At 46.0% G+C, this 20,305-nt stretch overlaps 1 protein-coding gene across 1 annotated transcript in view; it reads right to left on the bottom strand.

Annotated features, from left to right (window-relative positions):
* The window catches only part of LOC141257321 (uncharacterized), a 112,418-nt gene that overhangs the window by 60,285 nt on the left and 31,828 nt on the right, over positions 1 to 20,305 (bottom strand). The window contains exons 2-8 of the mRNA XM_073671760.1: positions 7,752 to 7,896; positions 7,473 to 7,640; positions 7,266 to 7,389; positions 7,048 to 7,145; positions 6,424 to 6,495; positions 3,112 to 3,172; positions 291 to 380 (exon numbers count right to left, since the gene is read on the bottom strand). Of these exons, the coding sequence (XP_073527861.1) occupies positions 291 to 380; positions 3,112 to 3,172; positions 6,424 to 6,495; positions 7,048 to 7,145; positions 7,266 to 7,389; positions 7,473 to 7,640; positions 7,752 to 7,859 (721 nt within the window). The 5' untranslated portion in view covers positions 7,860 to 7,896. The remainder of the gene's footprint in view (positions 1 to 290; positions 381 to 3,111; positions 3,173 to 6,423; positions 6,496 to 7,047; positions 7,146 to 7,265; positions 7,390 to 7,472; positions 7,641 to 7,751; positions 7,897 to 20,305) is intronic.

Below are 20,305 nucleotides of genomic sequence, written 5' to 3'. Positions count from 1 at the left end.
GGGGGCGGGCAGGCGGGTAAGGATTGCGGTAGAAAAAAAAAGTGACAATTGACTAGAGATTTGTAAGTGAGGAGCCATAAGTGGTGCCGAGTGACCTTAAGGTCAGGGGGTGAATATGGGATTAATAGGTTTTAACATAAAAGGTGAAGCACAGGTGATTTGAGATGGCGCCGGGGAGTAACCTAAGGATATGAATAATTTGGAAATGGGAACTAAAAGCTAATTATATAATGGGGAAATGGGAGTTAGTGGTTGGTAGTGATTGTGAGGTGAGGTGGGACTCAACTTACCGGAAATGATGAAAGTAGTCCACTCTTCTGATTCAGGTTCCTCCTCCTTAATCTTGACATTTGCATCGAATGTGGAGACATCGTCTGCGTCTGCAAGAGAAGAGGAGACATCACTGAGCCGGATGGAAGATGTATCCTGATCGAAAGAAGCTGAGGGGGAAAGTTGTTGTGGCCAGGAGATATCATGGTAAACAAAACCTGTGTTAAATCTTAAGATCACGCTCTGGGTCTATCCCCTAACCTTGCTGTGTGTCTTCATAGTAGCTCCCCGGCTAGTTCTCCAGCATGTCCACCAGATATTTCCACTAACCCACCATATGTGATTGTCCTACAGCTTGCTCGTTCCTGCGTTGCTGTCTGACATGGCAGGTGTGACCAGTATAACTGTAACCTGCTCCCGCAGTCACTGGACCCATGTGGTAATGGCAGCGTCCAAACGTTTTGTTCAGCAGCTGCATCACTTCTGGTGCACAGTGATGAACTTCTGACGCAGGCTGGAAGTGCATGATCAGTACAAGTAGCCAGGCCCTTTCCTCCTGACCTTCTCGCTCAATTGCCAGAATATTCTGCAGCAGGGAATTGTTCCTCACTGTTAAGGCGTGTGGGCACAGGCGTCAGTGCGGAAGATGGGACGGGCACTCAGGACATTGATAGCAGAGGGGCTGGAGACGGCAGGCAAACAAGAGACTGTTAGCAGAGGTATTGGAAGCAGCACGCAGGCAACGTCCTGAAGACCGAATACAGGTTGCAGAAGTCTTGGAAGACCCGGAACAAGTAGCAGAGGTTCTGAAACTGAAGACAGGTAGCAGAGGTCGTGGAAACCGCAAAAAGGTGAGAGAGGTACTTGAAGCTGCAGGCAGACAGGTAACTGAGGTACTGGAAGCCTCAGGCAGCAAGGAAACATCCTGGAGACCACACATAGGTGGAAGAGGTACTAAAAGCCGCGGGCAGACAGGTAACTGAGGTACTGGCATCCACAGACAGCCGGGAGACATTCTGGAGACTGCAGACAGGTTGCAGAGATACTAAAAGTTGCATGCAAACAGGAGGGATCCTGGAGACTGCATACAGATTGCAGAGGTACTGAAAACTGCAAGCAGCCAGGAGATATCCTGGAGACTGCGGACAGGTTACAGAGGTACTGAAAGCTGAAGGCAGTCAGGAGATATCCTGGAGACTGCGGACAGGTTACAGAGGTACTGAAAGCTGAAGGCAGTCAGGAGATATCCTGGAGACTGCGGACAGGTTACAGAGGTACTGAAAGCTGAAGGCAGTCAGGAGATATCCTGGAGACTGCGGACCGGTTACAGAGGTACTGAAAGCTGAAGGCAACCAGGAGATATCCTGAAAATCACAGACAGAGAGCAGTCAACAGACAAACTAAAAGTCTTAATACCAAGACACAGGTGTGTGTCTTGGTGGCCTTCTATAGGTCTTCAAAGCTAAAACACATGGAAGTACGCTGGGCGACTTGTAAAGCACGACATGAAGCACAAGAAAGTTTAGCAGATCGGGGTGAAGGGAGCAGAAACCATACCCGGGACAGGTGTGTAACACTCCATACTCCTATCCAGCAGCAACACAAGGTTCAGATACAACTGCGGCACGTCAACAACACAATGACAAGCTTCCTGGGCGGAATCATAGTTCGTCATTATAGTTGGCAGTCAGACACTTCATTCTGACCAACTGGGCACTGGATTGTTGCAGCAACACGTGCAAGCTCCGAGGATGGCTGCAATAAGGCAGTAAGCGGCACTAACTAGCAAGGGAGTCTGGCCGCAAATTACATTTTTTGCTCCCATTGGCAGCATGTTCGTGAATGAAGAGAGGGGTCTGGGGAAAGCTGCTAGGCAGATTGAATCACCTGAAAATTTTTACAAAAATATGCCTCCCTTTGGCAGTGATTTTTGGGACTGGGAATTATCTACAGCTCCCTTTAGGGATGGCACTCCTCAGGGGTTAGCAGGTGCTTTGCAAGCATCGTAGGGGCAGAAAAGGGGTTTGGGAAAGAGAAAACTTTTAACAAATATCAATTGAGACGCAAAAAATGAGAAAAAAAAGATTGCGGTGGGCGCTTTCATGATGAAGACAAGGCTGAGAAAGTTTAGAAAAAGAACAAACATTTATAAAAGACAGCAACGCGTTTCAAAACCGATCTGATTTCTTCCTCAGGCGTCACAGAAAGAAGTATATAAAACAGTCGCAATTCAAGGAAATTACACGTCCCATCTACAGGTGAGTATCAAAACCCCGACACTCAGTAGAACGACATCTGAATAGTTCAGAATCAAAATCTAAATGAAAAAAATGAAAATTATATTTGCAATCTCTACACGAAAAAAAGCAAATAATCGTGGGGAAAAAAAAATATTATCTTTTTTTTTTCAAATTAAAATAAAAAATAAACATATTTCACGGCGCCCGTAAAAGTCCGATCACAATATAAAATTATTTAACTCCTACAGTAAACATGTGTTAGTGACTGTGCCTCCCCTAAACTATCAAATCGTTACGTGTACCCCAAAATAGCACCATTGAAAAGTATAGGTCGGCGTTAAAAAAAAAAAAAAAAAAACACCTCACAATGCTCCATTGATGGAAATATGAAAACTTTACGGCTCTCATAAATGGGGGGATAAAACCACTTTTTTTTTTTCCAATTTACCAAAAAAAAAAAAAGCTATACAAAAATTTGGCCTGGAGAATAATATTTCCTGGTCATTAAAAACAGAACCCCAAACACAATGGCCATTTCATTGCTCTTGGAATTTTTTTCCCCCATTGTCCAGCACAGTAAAGATTTAGAAGCGGCTCTTACCAGTCACTGACGCTGATGATGGTTTTTTTTCGGGTTCACTCGTCGTTTTATCAGAACTTTCCTGAAAGAGTCCAATATTATAGACATAAGAAAAAAGGGAAAAAAGGATCAGGCAGGTGGTTTTAGTGCAAGGACTGCCCAGTGTACACTCCACGGCTGGCAGAGAAGTTTATGTATACCTCCCAACTTTTGAAGAACAGAAAGAGGGACAAATTATGCAGTGCACATAGTGCGCCATGCCCAAATCCACGCCGATTTACCATTTGCACATTTTGGCCGCGCCCCCAAAGCCACGCCCATTTACCAGTTGCAAAATTTTGGCCATGCCCCCCCAAATCCACGCCCATTTGCAATTTTTGGCCATTGACCATGGCCCAAATCCACGCCCATTTGCAATTTTGACCACGGCCCAAATCCACGCCTATTTACCATTTGAAAATTTTGACCACAGCCCAAATCCACGCCCATTTGAAAATTTTGGGCGCAAACCCAAATCCGATGTAACAGACCAGAGTATACCCCGGGGGATAAACTGTCCTACGCCAAACTATACCCCTCCAGAATATACCCCTATGGGGTATAAGCCCTTGTAAATCAGATAGATTTTAGATGGCATTTCGCTTTTCCATAGCCTTTGTGCTCTTAGTAACGTGGAATCCCCTATATTTCCGTTAATAGACGACGGACCTGAGTGGGGACTTGCTTTTTTTTTGTGGATTGAGTCGAAGCTTTTATTGTGATCCAAAATGTTATGTAAAATGTTCCCATTTATCTTGTGCTCAGTACGATTACAGCGATACCACAGTTATATAGTTTTTTTTATCTTTTGGCGCTTTTACACAATAAAAACTATTTTTTAGAAAAAAATAACAATTTTTGCATCGCTTTATTCTGAAAGGTGTCACTTTTTTATTTTCCGGCTGATGGAGCTGTATGGCGGCTGTTTTTTTTTTTGCACGACAAGGTGACGTTTTCAGCGGTACCATTTTTATTTGTATTCGTCTTTTTGATCGCATGTTATTCCATTTTTTGTTTGGCGGTATGATGATAAAGCATCGTTTTTTCCTTGTTTTTTACCGTTTTTTTCACTAAAGTGGTTAACTATTGGGACAGTTTTATAGGTTGGGTTGTTCTGGATGCGGCGATACCAAATATTTGTACTTTTATTGTTTATTTTATTTTTTGGTCATGATGTTTAGTTATGGGTGCAATATATTTATTATTATTATTTTGTGATTTTTAAAAAAATATTTTTACAACTTTTTTTTTCACTTTTTTACTTAGTCCCACTATGGGACTTTCACTTTCTGCAGTATGATTGCTGTTATAAGGCATAACAGTTCAGGATCACTACTGTGCCTTATAGCTGTCAGTCCTTCAGACACAAGTTAGTTAGATCATGCACTGCGCATGATCTAACTACCTTGATAGTGCCTGGTGACCCGGATGTCGTCATGACATAGGGTCACCGTGGCAACAATCGGGACCCCTCGATGATGTCACGGGGTCTCCCATCCATCTGCCTTTTCCCTCTGCCTGCTCTCTAAATGTTTGGCCACAGGTAGATTTATTCTATTTTCTTTTCCTTCAGAGCGGGAATGAATTGTGTGGCATGGATTGATGTCATTCTACATCATTTAAGGAATGTGATCCTCAAACCTGTGGGGTCATCACGGTCCCGGATCAGACTTTAATCGCAGGATAATAAAACTTTCACACTCTTTATCTATGAACTATTCCAATATTTACGGCCACAAATGTTTATCCCTCTCCCATACTAATAGTTCTGCTTTACGTCACTTGTCTCATCTGTTGCATTATTTCTGTGTCTTGTTGTGTATAAATATGTGACTCTTCAGATTTTGTGGTATACTATGCCTGATGAAGAGACCTGCGTAGTCTCGAAAGCTTGCAATCTGTTACCATCTTTTCATTTAGCCATTAAAAGGTATCAACCACTGAGGACTCTCAAATCGAAATATTTTTCTATCTACTCGCTAACAAGGTACAAGAATATATAGTTTTCCTGTTGAAAAATTAAATTATTATTGTGTATATCACTCAAGGCTACTGATATCGAGGGGGTTATAATCTGGCACGAGGGGGTATGAAATAGCCTAGGCCATAATATACCCGGGGTATAATCAAGACTAGGCAGCTTTAACCCTGAGTATAGTCCGGACTCGGGGTATACTCGGAACTGTCCACTTCGGTTGGGACTAGAGATGAGCGGATCTATTCACAGGACTCCAGTCCAGCAACCAGGTTAATGGTACCTGCCGGCTGGACAGCAGTCCGCGAATCTCTTATATTCCGCCGCCAGAACTTTCTCATCGTTATGTAGCTTCATTATACGACATCTGATTATTTGGCGTCTGTAAGGCCGTGTTCACACGTTGCAGAAATACTGTGTTTTTTGTTTTCTGCAGAACACGCACCAAACCACACAATAACAATCTTCTCCCGTTATCGTTTTTAGTGTGTTTTTTTACAGTACAGAAAAGGTTTGATCCTGCACTTAATAAAGTATCTCCAGTATTTGACATGCAATTTTTTTTTAGACTCCACATAGAAGACATGAGAGAGAAAAAAAAGCATTAAAACCGCACAATTCAGCAGCGTCTTTAGACCACAGGGGGTGCAGTATCCATAAAATCACATCCACTTTGTTGGGACAAATAAATAAAATTTCTGTACAAAAAAAAGCAGCAGAACATAAGCAGCATTTACGCTACATGTGAACACGGCCTTAATGTCCAAAGCAAAGTGGATGTGATTTCATGAAAACTGTGCCCTCGGTGCTGTGTTCTGCAGTTTTGGTGCATTTTTTCTCTATAGGTTTCTATGTGGAGCTTAAAAAGAACAAGGGGAAAAAAAACGGTGTTGCATTTTTTAAGCACAGAATCAAAGCTTTTCTGTACTATTAAAAGTAATAGTAAAAGTATTAAAATGTATTTATCACACCATTTTTTACGCTATTTCCTGATCCCCATAAATAATCTGATCGCTGTGTTGTGCGGGTCGTTACGATTACAAGGATACCAAATATGTCCATGTTATTTTCTGATTTGTGGTGTTTATTATTTTTTTTTTAAAAAAAAAAGAAAATTAAAACTGATAATATTGTAATTGTTTTTCATTCTTTTTTTTAGTAATTTTATAGGAAGAAAAAAAATCTTTTTGTTTTCTCCCTCTAGAATACAGATACATAGTAATACACTGCTATGTACAGATGTATTTCTATGTCATCTGTCTGTGGAGTCAGAGCCTGCAATACAGATCAATGACACAAAATTCTTCCAGAGACATCACCAGAGCCTGCGGCTTAGTAGCTTTAGCTTCTGCCTGTAATGTTGAAGGTTGTGGGTTCGAGACCTGGGGAGACTAAAAAAAAAAAGAGAAAATTACATTTTTGTAATTGCTTTTTATTATTTTTAGTAGTTTTATAGGAACAAAAAAAAAAATCTGTCTTTTTCTTCACCTCAGTATACAAGTAAAAGGAAATACACCACTATTTACAATGTACATGTATTATCTGCTTTTGGGTTCACTGCCTGCAATACATCTCAAGATTACCAAATTCTCCTATGTTTATCATTATGGGCTATGGCTCATAACTAGAGCCGCTGCTTGAGAACATGGAGACGAGCATTTGAGTCCAGAGCAGAACCGATCACAGGAGAAGTGAATATCATAATTTAATTTATGACAGTGCAGAGAGAATCAGTCCCATCCCCTTCATCGGAGGTGTTCTGGGGCAATGAAATCGTCGGGGAGAGGTGAGTATTAGAAGCCGGGACAAAGCTCTGACATGGTGGGAATGAGCCCACAAATCGGGACAGTCCTGCTGAATCCGGGATGGTTGGGATCTATGACTTATTAGAAGCCTCATTACATCAATCTACAGAGGATTTACAGAAATCTCATCCCATCTACCTGATGATCCCGGGGGACATTTTCCTCCTTTTCTGGCCGATCCTGGGAATATAGAGGACTGGGACATCTCTCCGGGGGATTTCTCGGACTGGATCCATCTATAGGAAATAACCGCAGTGTCTGAATACATTGTCTATATGTGATGAGCAGATGATGGGGAATCTAGACGACTCTCAGACCTGTTCTCTCCTCTACAACCCAGGAAGGTCTCCTCTTACCCGGAGATATGATGGACGGGTGATTCTCCACCATGACGTCCTTGTACAGATCCTTGTGTCCTTCTAGATACTCCCACTCCTCCATGGAAAAATAGACGGTGACGTCCTGACACCTTATAGGAACCTGACACACACAATGACCCGTCATTAGCAGACCCCTCCCCCGGCGTTATTGTATAATGTCCCAGCATTCCCGGCAGCGCTCACCTCTCCGCTCAGCAGCTCAGTGATCCTGGTGGTCAGTTCTAGGATCTTCTGCTCATGTATCAGTGAATGAGGTGGAGGCTCGGTGATGTCACTGGGGGTCCTGCTCCGCCCTCCTGACACACGGGGGGTCACACACTCCCCAGATGACGTCTTCACTACTGTGTGATCCTGTGTATGGGGAGACGCCGATCACTACACAGAGGCCGAGAATCCTTCACCTTTCCCGTCATTTCCGGCTTTATTACTAGAGATCAGAGTGATGTGATGTGAAGCTCTCACCTCTCCAGTGATCCAGTAGATTATCTCCAGGGTGAGGTCTAATATCCGAGCCGCCATGTGGTCTCTGTCCTTCTCCATCCTCGGGGGGTCACTGATGGAAAGGACCATCAGCTAAAAAAAGGAAAGCATCCTGAACATAAGGAACCTGAAGAAACAAACATATAATTATTATATAGATATTGTAAGAAGGCGGGAGGTAGGGTCCCGGATGGAAAGTATGTGTTACTGAGATGGTTTTATTTTTTACTTGATTTTGGTTCCAGGATTTAGGAGCGACCAGAAGAGCCAGAGTGGGAAAGGTGGTTCCCATACAACAGTCCGGGGTCTTACTGGCCTAATAAAATACACCTGGTCTAGTTCAGATAGCAGTGTGCTGAGGCTTGAGAAAGAAAGAGCTGGTAGATAGCCTGTACTGCAGTCTGAGAGGTTCCTCTAATACCATCATGGTGAAACCGTGTGATTTACTTTGCCTTACCCAGAGAAAGGACTGTTTTGTTATTCATTTGTGATGAAGAAAGGCAGCTTCATTGTGGAGCTGTAAAGTTTATGAAGGACAATAAACTAAACTTTATTCTGTTTTGATATAAAAACCCTTTGCATATCCATGCGGCTACCAGAGAGCTGAAACTCCCACAATATGTATAACTAGGGTTGATGGTAATAAAGGCATCTACAGTATGATGCAAACAACAAGTGATTTATGAGAAGCTCCTTTCCTCCAATCATTTAAAATTTTCGTTCTCAGCCAGGGGCATAACGAGAAACTGACCCCATGTCAAAATCAATTTTAATACAGCCCCCCGACCCTTAAAGGTTTTGCATGAAATAAGTATTTGATCACCTACCAACCAGCAGAATTCTGGCTCTCACGGACCTGTTAGTTTTTCTTTTAGAAGCCCTCCTACTCTGCACTCATTACCTGTGTTAATTGCACCTGTATGAACTCGTTACCTGTATAAAAAACATCTGTCTCCTCTTCTCCAGACCCGGGAACCATGCGCATATAGAATCGCATAATATCCGCTTGTGCAAATGTGCTGACACGGATAATATGCGTTTCAATGCAAGTCAATGGGGGCAATTACGCTGCGTGTCCGCAAAATTAATAGACATGCTGCGTATTTTTCCGCAATGATAATCCGCAGCAGAAATTTCCGCAGCATGTGCAAAGCACATGCAAATTATCATTGGGGACCACAGGGCACGTATTACCAAGCGTTTTTTAAGCCTTTTCGCTGCGGAAATTCCGCGGCAAAAACGCTTGAAAAACGCATAGTGGGCACGCAGCCTCACTCAACCACACTCCAAACTCTCCACCATGGCAAAGACCAAAGAACACCAGGGACAAAATTATAGACGTGCAGAAAGCTGGGATGGGCTACAGGACAATAGGCAAGCAGCTTGATGAGAAAGCAACAACTGCTGGCACAATTATTAGAAAATGGAAGAAACACAAGATGACTGTCAATCTTCCTTGGTCTCGGGCTCCATGTGAGATCTCGCCTCGTGGGGTAAGGATGAGTCTGACAAAGGTCAGGAATCAGCCCAGAACTACACGGGAGAGGGCCTGGTCAATGACCTGAAGAGAGCTGGGACCACAGTCTCAAACATTACCGTTAGTAACACACTGTGCCGTCATGGATTAAAATCCTCCAGGGCATGCAAGATCCCCCTGCTCATGCCAGCACATGTCCAGGCCCGTTGGAAGTTCACCAATGACCATCTGGATGATCCAGAGGGGTCATGTGAGAAGGTCATGTCGTCAGATGAGACCAAAATAGAACTTTTTGGAATCAACTCCACTTGCCGTGTTTGGAGGAAGAAGAAGGATGAGTACAACCCCAAGAACACCGTCCCAACCGGGAAGCATGGTGGGGGAAACATCATACTTTGGGGGTGCTTTTCTGCAAAGGGGACAGGATGACTGCACCATGTTGAAAGGAGGATCGGTGGGGTCATGTATTGCGAGATTTTGACCAACAACCTCCTTCCCTCAGTAAGAGCATTGATGATGGGTCGTGGCTGGGTCTTCCAGCATGACAATGACGTGAAACACACAGCCAGGGCAACTGCAAAGTGGCTTCGTATGAAGCATTTCAAGGTTCTGGAGTGGCCTAGCCAGTCTCCAGACATAATCCCAATAGAATATTTTAGGCGGGAGCTGAAACTCAATGTTGCCCAGCGTCACCCCTGAAACCTGAAAGATCTGGAGAAGATCTGTATTGAGGAGGGGGCCAAAATCCCTGCCGCAGTGTGCAAACTTGGTCAAGGACTACAGGAAACGTCTAACCTCGGTTATTGCAAACAAATGTTTCTGTACCAAATATTAAGTTCTGTTTTTCTATTGTATCACATACTTATTTCCTGCAATAAAATGCTAATTAATTACGTAAAAATCACACAATAATTTTTTGGATTTTTTTTAAAGATTCAGTCTCTCACAGGTGAAGTGTGCCTATGATAAAAATTACAGAATTCTCCATTCTTTGTAGGTGGGAAAAATTGCAAAACGGACAGTGTATCAAATACTCTGTGTGTCCCTCTCAGTAATATAGGCTGGATGTGAGGTCTGTGTGTCCCTCTCAGTAATATATGCTTGATGTGAGGTCTGTGTGTCCCTCTCAGTAATATACGCTGGATGTGAGGTCTGTGTGTCCCTCTCAGTAATATAGGCTGAACGTGAGGTCTGTGTGTCCCTCTCAGTAATATAGGCTGGATGTGAGGTCTATGTGTCCCTCTCAGTAATATAGGCTGGATGTGAGGTCTGTGTGTCCTTTGCAGTAATATGGGCTGGATGTGAGGTCTGTGTGTCCCACTCAGTAATATAGGCTGCATGTGAGGTCTGTGTGTCCCTCTCAGAAATATAGGCTGGATATGAGGTCTGTGTGTCCATCTCAGTAATATAGGCTGGATGTGAGGTCTGTGTGTCCCTCTCAGTAATATAGGCTGGATGTGAACTCTATGTGTGCCCCTCCCAGTAATTAAGGCTGGATGCGAGCTCAATGTGTGCCCTTCCCAGTAATTTAGGCTGAATGCGAGGTCTATGTGTGCCCCTCCCACTAATTTAGGCTGGATGCGAGGTCTATGTGTGCTCCTCCCAGTAATATAGGCTGGATGCGAGGTCTATGAGTGCTCCTCCCAGTAATATAGGCTAGATGCGAGGTCTATGTGTGCCCCTGCCAGTAATATAGGCTGGATGCGAGGTCTATGTGTGCCCCTGCGAGTAATATAGGCTGGATACGAGGTCTATGTGTGCCCCTGCCAGTAATATAGACTGAATGCGAGGTCTATGTGTGTCCCTCTCAGTAAAATAGGCTGGATGTGAGGTCTGTGAGTCCCTCGAAGTAATATGGGCTGGATGTGAGGTCTGTGTGTCCCTCTCAGTAATATAGGCTGGATGTGAGATCTGTGTGTCACTCTCAGTAATATAGGTTGGATGTGAGGTCTGTGTGTCCCTCTCAGTAATATAGTCTGGATGTGAGGTCTGTGTGTCCCTCTCGGTAATATAGGCTGGATGTGAGGTCTGTGTGTCCCTCTCAGTAATATAGGCTGGATGTGAGGTCTGTGTGTCCCTCTCAGTAATATAGGCTGAATGTGAGGTCTGTGTGTCCCTCTCAGTAATATAGGCTGGATGTGAGGTCTGTGTGTCCCTCTCAGTAGTATAGGCTGGATGTGAGGTCTGTGTGTCCCTCTCAGTAATATAGGCTGGATGCGGGGTCTGTGTGTCTCTCTCAGTAATATAGGCTGGATGTGAGGTCTGTGTGTCCCTCTCAGTAATATAGGCTGGATGTGAGGTCTGTGTGTCCCTCTCAGTAATATAGGCTGGATGCGGGGTCTGTGTGTCCCTCTCAGTAATATAGCCTGGATGTGAGGTCTGTGTGTCCCTCTCAGTAATATAGGCTGGATGTGAGGTCTGTGTGTCCCTCTCAGTAATATAGGCTGGATGCGGGGTCTGTGTGTCTCTCTCAGTAATATAGGCTGGATGTGAGGTCTGTGTGTCCCTCTCAGTAATATAGGCTGGATGTGAGGTCTGTGTGTGCCTCTCAGTAATATAGGCTGGATGTGAGGTCTGTGTGTCCCTCTCAGTAATATAGGCTGGATATGAGGTCTGTGTGTCTCTCTCAATAATATAGGCTGGATGTGAGGTCTGTGTGTCCCTCTCAGTAATATAAGCTGGATGTGAGGTCTGACTGTCCCTCTCAGTCACATAGGCTGGATGTGAGGTCTCTGTGTCCCTCTCAGTAATATAGGCTGGATGTGAGGTCTGTGTGTCCCTCTCAGTAATATAGGCTGGATGTGAGGTCTGTGTGTCGGTCTCAGTAATATAGGCTGGATGTGAGGTCTGACTGCCCCTCTCAGTAATATAGGCTGGATGTGAGGTCTGTGTGTCCCTCTCAGTAATATAGGCTGGATGTGAGGTCTGTGTGTCCCACTCAGTAATACAGACTGGATGAGAGGTTTATGTGTGCTCCACCCAGTAATATAGGCTGGATGCGAGGTCTATGCGTGCTCCTCCCAGTAATATAGGCTGGATGCGAGGACTATATGTGCCCCTGCCAGTAATATAGGCTGGATGCGAGGTCCATGTGTGCCCCTGCCAGTAATATAAGCTGGATGCGAGGTCTATGTGTACCCCTGCCAGTAATATAGGCTGAATGCGAGGTGTATGTGTGCCCCGGCCAGTAATATAGGCTGGATGTGAGGTCTGTGTGTCTCTCTCAGTAATATAGGCTGGATGTGGGGTCTGTGTGTCCCTCTCAGTAATATAGGCTGGATGTGAGGTCAGTGTGTCTCTCTCAGTAATATAGGCTGGATGTGAGGTCTGTGTGTCCCTATCAGTAATATAGGCTGGATGTGAGGTCTGTGTGTCCCTATCAGTAATATAGGCTGGATGTGAGGTCTGTGTGTCCCTATCAGTAATATAGGCTGGATGTGAGGTCTGTGTGTCCCTATCAGTAATATAGGCTGGATGTGAGGTCTGTGTGTCCCTCTCAGTAATATAAGCTGGATGTGAGGTCTGACTGTCCCTCTCAGTCACATAGGCTGGATGAGAGGTCTGTGTGTCCCTCTCAGTAAAATAGGCTGGATGTGGGGTCTGTGTGTCCCTCTCAGTAATATAGGCTGGATGTGAGGTCTGTGTGTCCCACTCAGTAATATAGGCTGCATGTGAGGTCTGTGTGTCCCTCTCAGAAATATAGGCTGGATATGAGGTCTGTGTGTCCATCTCAGTAATATAGGCTGGATGTGAGGTCTGTGTGTCCCTCTCAGTAATATAGGCTGGATGTGAACTCTATGTGTGCCCCTCCCAGTAATTAAGGCTGGATGCGAGCTCAATGTGTGCCCTTCCCAGTAATTTAGGCTGAATGCGAGGTCTATGTGTGCCCCTCCCACTAATTTAGGCTGGATGCGAGGTCTATGTGTGCTCCTCCCAGTAATATAGGCTGGATGCGAGGTCTATGAGTGCTCCTCCCAGTAATATAGGCTAGATGCGAGGTCTATGTGTGCCCCTGCCAGTAATATAGGCTGGATGCGAGGTCTATGTGTGCCCCTGCGAGTAATATAGGCTGGATACGAGGTCTATGTGTGCCCCTGCCAGTAATATAGACTGAATGCGAGGTCTATGTGTGTCCCTCTCAGTAAAATAGGCTGGATGTGAGGTCTGTGAGTCCCTCGAAGTAATATGGGCTGGATGTGAGGTCTGTGTGTCCCTCTCAGTAATATAGGCTGGATGTGAGATCTGTGTGTCACTCTCAGTAATATAGGTTGGATGTGAGGTCTGTGTGTCCCTCTCAGTAATATAGTCTGGATGTGAGGTCTGTGTGTCCCTCTCGGTAATATAGGCTGGATGTGAGGTCTGTGTGTCCCTCTCAGTAATATAGGCTGGATGTGAGGTCTGTGTGTCCCTCTCAGTAATATAGGCTGAATGTGAGGTCTGTGTGTCCCTCTCAGTAATATAGGCTGGATGTGAGGTCTGTGTGTCCCTCTCAGTAGTATAGGCTGGATGTGAGGTCTGTGTGTCCCTCTCAGTAATATAGCCTGGATGTGAGGTCTGTGTGTCCCTCTCAGTAATATAGGCTGGATGTGAGGTCTGTGTGTCCCTCTCAGTAATATAGGCTGGATGTGAGGTCTGTGTGTCTCTCTCAATAATATAGGCTGGATGTGAGGTCTGTGTGTCCCTCTCAGTAATATAAGCTGGATGTGAGGTCTGACTGTCCCTCTCAGTCACATAGGCTGGATGTGAGGTCTGTGTGTCCCTCTCAGTAATATAGGCTGGATGTGAGGTCTGTGTGTCTCGCTCAGTAAAATAGGCTGGATGTGGGGTCTGTGTGTCCCTCTCAGTAATATAGGCTGGATGTGAGGTCTGTGCGTCCCACTCAGTAATATAGGCTGCATGTGAGGTCTGTGTGTGCCTCTCAGTAATATAGGCTGGATGTGAGGTCTGTGTGTCCCTCTCCGAAATATAGGCTGGATATGAGGTCTGTGTGTCCGTGTCAGTAATATAGGCTGGATGTGAGGTCTGTGTGTCCCTCTCAGTAATATAGGCTGGATGCGAGGTCTATGTGTGCCCCTCCCAGTAAATCAGGCTGGATGCGAGCTCTAGGTGTGCCCTTCCCAGTAATTTAGGCTGAATGCGAGGTCTATGTGTGCCCCTCCCACTAATTTAGGCTGGATGCGAGGTCTATGTGTGCTCCTCCCAGTAATATAGGCTAGATGCGAGGTCTATGTGAGCCCCTGCCAGTAATATAGGCTGGATCCGAGGTCTATGTGTGCCCCTGCGAGTAATATAGGCTGGATACGAGGTCTATGTGTGCCCCTGCCAGTAATATAGACTGAATGCGAGGTCTATGTGTGTCCCTCTCAGTAATATAGGCTGGATGTGAGGTCTGTGAGTCCGTCGAAGTAATATGGGCTGGATGTGAGGTCTGTGTGTCCCTCTCAGTAATATAGTCTGGATGTGAGGTCTGTGTGTCCCTCTCAGTAATATAGGCTGGATGTGAGGTCTGTGTGTCCCTCTCAGTAATATAGGCTGGATGTGAGGGCTGTGTGTCCCTCTCAGTAATATAGGCTGGATGTGAGGTATGTGTGTCCCTCTCAGTAATATAGGCTGGATGTGAGGTCTGTTTGTCCCTCTCAGTAATATAGGCTGGATGTGATGTCTGTGTGTCCCTCTCAGTAATATAGGCTGGATGTGAGGTCTGACTGTCCCTCTCAGTAATATAGGCTGTATTTGGGGTCTGTGTGTCCCTCTCAGTAATATAGGCTGCATGTGAGGTCTGTGTGTCCCACTCAGTAATATAGGCTGGATGTGAGGTCTGTGTGTGCCTCTCAGTAATATAGGCTGGATATGAGGTCTGTGTGTCCCTCTCAGTAACATAGGCTGGATATGAGGTCTGTGTGTCCCTCTCAGTAATATAGGCTGGATGCGAGGTCTATGTGTGCCCCTCCCAGTGATTCAGGCTGGATGTGAGGTCTATGTGTAACCCTCACAATAATTTAGGCTGGATGCGAGGTCTATGAGTGCTCCTCCCAGTAATATAGGCTAGATGCGAGGTCTATGTGTGCCCCTGCCAGTAATATAGGCTGGATGCGAGGTCTATGTGTGCCGCTGCCAGTAATATAGACTGAATGCGAGGTCTATGTGTGTCCCTCTCAGTAATATAGGCTGGATGTGAGGTCTGTGAGTCCCTCGCAGTAATATGGGCTGGATGTGAGGTCTGTGTGTCCCTCTCAGTAATATAGGCTGGATGTGAGATCTGTGTGTCCCTCTCAGTAATATAGGCTGGATGTGAGGGCTGTGTGTCCCTCTCAGTAATATAGGCTGGATGTGAGGTATGTGTGTCCCTCTCAGTAATATAGCCTGGATGTGAGGTCTGTGTGTCCCTCTCAGTAATATAGGCTGGATGTGAGGTCTGTGTGTCCCTCTCAGTAATATAGGCTGGATGTGAGGTCTGACTGTCCCTCTCAGTAATATAGGCTGGATTTGGGGTCTGCGTGTCCCTCTCAGTAATATAGGCTGGATGTGAGGTCTGTGTGTCCCACTCAGTAATATAGGCTGGATGTGAGGTCTGTGTGTGCCTCTCAGTAATATAGGCTGGATGTGAGGTCTGTGTGTCCCTCTCAGTAATATAGGCTGGATATGAGTTCTGTGTGTCCCTCTCAGTAATATAGGCTGGATGCGAGGTCTGTGTGTCCCTCTCAGTAATATAGGCTGGATGCGAGGTCTAGGTGTGCCCCTCCCAGTAATTCAGGCTGGATGTGAGGTCTATGTGTGCCCCTCCCAGTAATTCAGGCTGGATGCGAGGTCTATGTGTGCTCCTCCCAGTAATATAGGCTGGATGCGAGGTCTATGTGTGCTCCTCCCAGTAATATAGGCTGGATGCGAGGTCTATGTGTGCCCCTGCCAGTAATATAGGCTGGATGCGAGGTCTATGTGTGCCCCTGCCTGTAATATAGGCTGGATACGAGGTCTATGTGTGCCCCTGCCAGTAATATAGGCTGGATGCGAGGTCTATGTGTGCCCCTGCCAGTAATATAGGCTGGATACGAGGTCTATGTGTGCCCCTGCCAGTAATATAGACTGAATGCGAGGTCTATGTGTGTCCCTCTCAGTAATATAGGCTGGATGTGAGGTTTGTGTGTCCCTCTCAGTAATATAGGCTGGATGTGAGGTCTGTGTGTCCCTCTCAGTAATATAGGCTGGATGTGAGGTCTGACTGTCCCTCTCAGTAATATAGGCTGGATGTGAGTGAGGTCTATGTGTCCCTCTCAGAAATATAGGCTGGATGTGGGGTCTGTGTGTCCCTCTCAGTAATATAGGCTGGATGTGAGGTCTGTGTGTCCCTCTCAGTAATATAGGCTGGATGTGAGGTCTGTGTGTCCCACTCAGTAATATAGGCTGGATATGAGGTCCGTGTGTCTCTCTTAGTAATATAGGCTGGATGCGAGGTCTATGTGTGCCCCTGCCAGTAATATAGGCTGAATGCAAGGTCTATGTGTGCCCCAGCCAGTAATATAGGCTGGATGTGAGGTCTGTGTGTCCCTCTCAGTAATATAGGCTGGATATGAGGTCCGTGTGTCTCTCTTAGTAATGTAGGCTGGATGTGAGGTCTGTGTGTCCCTCTCAGTAATAAAGGCTGGATGTGAGGTCTGTGTGTCCCTCTCAGTAATATAGGCTGGATGTGAGGTCTGTGTGTCCCTATCAGTAATATAGACTGGATGTGAGGTCTGTGTGTCCCTCTCAGTAATATAGGCTGGATGTGAGGTCTGTGTGTCCCTCTCAGTAATATAAGCTGGATGTGAGGTCTGACTGTCCCTCTCAGTAATATAGGCTGGATGTGAAGTCTGTGTGTCCCACTCAGTAATGTAGGCTGCATGTGAGGTCTGTGTGTGCCTCTCAGTAATATAGGCTGGATGTGAGGTCTGTGTGTCCCTCTCAGAAATATAGGCTGGATATGAGGTCTGTGTGTCCATCTCAGTAATATAGGCTGGATGTGAGGTCTGTGTGCTCCTCCCAGTAATATAGGCTAGATGCGAGGTCTATGTGTGCCCCTGCAAGTAATATAGGCTGGATGCGAGGTCTATGTGTGCCCCTGCGAGTAATATAGGCTGGATACGAGGTCTATGTGTGCCCCTGCCAGTAATATAGACTGAATGCGAGGTCTATGTGTGTCCCTCTCAGTAATATAGGCTGGATGTGAGGTCTGTGTGTACCTCTCAGTAATATAGGCTGGATGTGAGATCTGTGTGTCCCTCTCAGTAATATAGGCTGGATGTGAGGTCTGTGTGTCCCTCTCATTAATATAGGCTGGATGTGAGGTCTGTGTGTCCCTCTCAGTAATATAGGCTGGATGTGAGGTCTGTGTGTCCCTCTCAGTAATATAGGCTGGATGTGAGGGCTGTGTGTCCCTATCTGTAACATAGGCTGGATGTGAGGTATGTGTGTCCCTCTCAGTAATATAGGCTGGATTTGAGGTCTGTGTGTCCCTCTCAGTAATATAGGCTGGATGTGAGGTCTGTGTGTCCCTCTCAGTAATATAGGCTGGACTTGGGGTCTGACTGTCCCTCTCAGTAATATAGGCTGGATTTGGGGTCTGTGTGTCCCTCTCAGTAATATAGGCTGGATGTGAGGTCTGTGTGTACCTCTCAGTAATATAGGCTGGATGTGAGGTCTGTGTGTCCCTCTCAGTAATATAAGCTGGATGTGAGGTCTGACTGTCCCTCTCAGTCACATAGGCTGGATGTGAGGTCTGTGTGTCCCTCTCAGTAATATAGGCTGGATTTGGGGTCTGTGTGTCCCTCTCAGTAATATAGGCTGGATGTGAGGTCTGTGTGTCCCTCTCAGTAAAATAGGCTGGATGTGGGGCTGTGTGTCCCTCTCAGTAATATAGGCTGGATGTGAAGTCTGTGTGTCCCACTCAGGAATGTAGGCTGCATGTGAGGTCTGTGTGTGTCTCTCAGTAATATAGGCTGGATGTGAGGTCTGTGTGTCCCTCTCAGAAATATAGGCTGGATATGAGGTCTGTGTGTCCATCTCAGTAATATAGGCTGTATGTGAGGTCTGTGTGTCCCTCTCAGTAATATAGGCTGGATGCGAGGTCTATGTGTGCCCCTCCCAGTAATTCAGGCTGGATGCAAGCTCTATGTGTGCCCTTCCCACTAATTTAGGCTGGATGCGAGGTCTATGTGTGCTCCTCCCAGTAATATAGGCTGGATGCGAGGTCTATGAGTGCTCCTGCCAGTAATATAAGCTAGATGCGAGGTCCATGTGTGCCCCTGCCAGTAATATAGGCTGGATGCGAGGTCTATGTGTGCCCCTGCCAGTAATATAGACTGAATGCGAGGTCTATGTGTGTCCCTCTCAGTAATATAGGCTGGATGTGAGGTCTGTGTGTCCCTCTCAGTAATATAGGCTGGATGTGAGATCTGTGTGTACCTCTCAGTAATATAGGCTGGATGTGAGGTCTGTGTGTCCCTCTCAGTAATATAGGCTGGATGTGAGGTCTGTGTGTCCCTCTCAGTAATATAGGCTGGATGTGAGGGCTGTGTGTCCCTCTCAGTAATATAGGCTGGATGTGAGGTATGTGTGTCCCTCTCAGTAATATAGGCTGGATGTGAGGTCTGTGTGTCCCTCTCAGTAATATAGGCTGGATGTGAGATCTGTGTGTCCCTCTCAGTAATATAGGCTGGATGTGAGGTCTGACTGTCCCTCTCAGTAATATAGGCTGGATTTGGGGTCTGTGTGTCCCTCTCAGTAATATAGGCTGGATGTGAGGTCTGTGTGTCCCACTCAGTAATATAGGCTGGATGTGAGGTCTGTGTGTGCCTCTCAGTAATATAGGCTGGATGTGAGGTCTGTGTGTCCCTCTCAGAAATATAGGCTGGATATGAGGTCTGTGTGTCCCTCTCAGTAATAAAGGCTGGATGCGAGGTCTGTGTGTCCCTCTCAGTAATATAGCCTGGATGCGAGGTCTATGTGTGCCCCTCCCAGTAATTCAGGCTGGATGTGAGGTCTATGTGTGCCCCTCCTAGTAATTTAGGCTGGATGCGAGGTCTATGTGTGCTCCTCCCAGTAATATAGGCTGGATGCGAGGTCTATGTGTGCTCCTCCCAGTAATATAGGCTGGATGCGAGGTCTATGTGTGCCCCTGCCAGTAATATAGGCTGGATGCGAGGTCTGTGTGTGCCCCTGCCAGTAATATAGGCTGGATACGAGGTCTATGTGTGCCCCTGCCAGTAATATAGACTGAATGTGAGGTCTGTGTGTCCCTCGCAGTAATATGGGCTGGATGTCAGGTCTGTGTGTCCTTATCAGTAATATAGGCTGGATGTGAGGTCTGTGTGTCCCTCTCAGTAATATAGGCTGGATGTGAAATCTGTGTGTCCCTCTCAGTAATATAGTCTGGATGTGAGGTCTGTGTGTCCCTCTCAGTAATATAGGCTGGATGTGAGGTCTGTGTATCCTTATCAGTAATATAGGCTGGATGTGAGGTCTGTGTGTCCCTCTCAGTAATATAGGCTGGATGTGAGGTCTGTGTGTCCCTCTCAGTAATATAGGCTGGATGTGAGGTCTGACTGTCCCTCTCAGTAATATAGGCTGGATGTGAGGTCTGACTGTCCCTCTTAGTAATATAGGCTGGATGTGAGGTCTGTGTGTCCCTCTCAGTAATATAGGCTGGATGTGAGGTCTGACTGTCCCTCTCAGTAATATAGGCTGGATGTGAGGTCTCTGTGTCCCTCTCAGTAATATAGGCTGGATATGAGGTCTGTGTGTCCCTCTCAATAATATAGGCTGGATGCGAGGTCTGTGTGTCCCTCCCAGTAATATAGGCTGGATGCGAGGTCTATGTGTGCCCCTCCCAGTAATTTAGGCTGGATGTGAGGTCTATGTGTGCCCCTCCCAGTAATTTAGGCTGGATGCGAGGTCTAGGTGTGCCCCTGCCAGTAATATAGGCTGAATGCGAGGTCTATGTGTGCCCCGGCCAGTAATATAGGCTGGATGTGAGGTCTGTGTGTCCCTCTCAGTAATATAGGCTGGATGTGAGGTCTGTGTGTCC

Source organism: Phyllobates terribilis, unplaced genomic scaffold, assembly GCF_046119375.1.
Source record: "Phyllobates terribilis strain yellow unplaced genomic scaffold, ASM4611937v1 Scaffold_3__8_contigs__length_932513732, whole genome shotgun sequence".
NCBI classification, from domain to species: domain Eukaryota; kingdom Metazoa; phylum Chordata; class Amphibia; order Anura; family Dendrobatidae; genus Phyllobates; species Phyllobates terribilis.
This window is presented reverse-complemented; position numbering and strand designations above follow the sequence as displayed.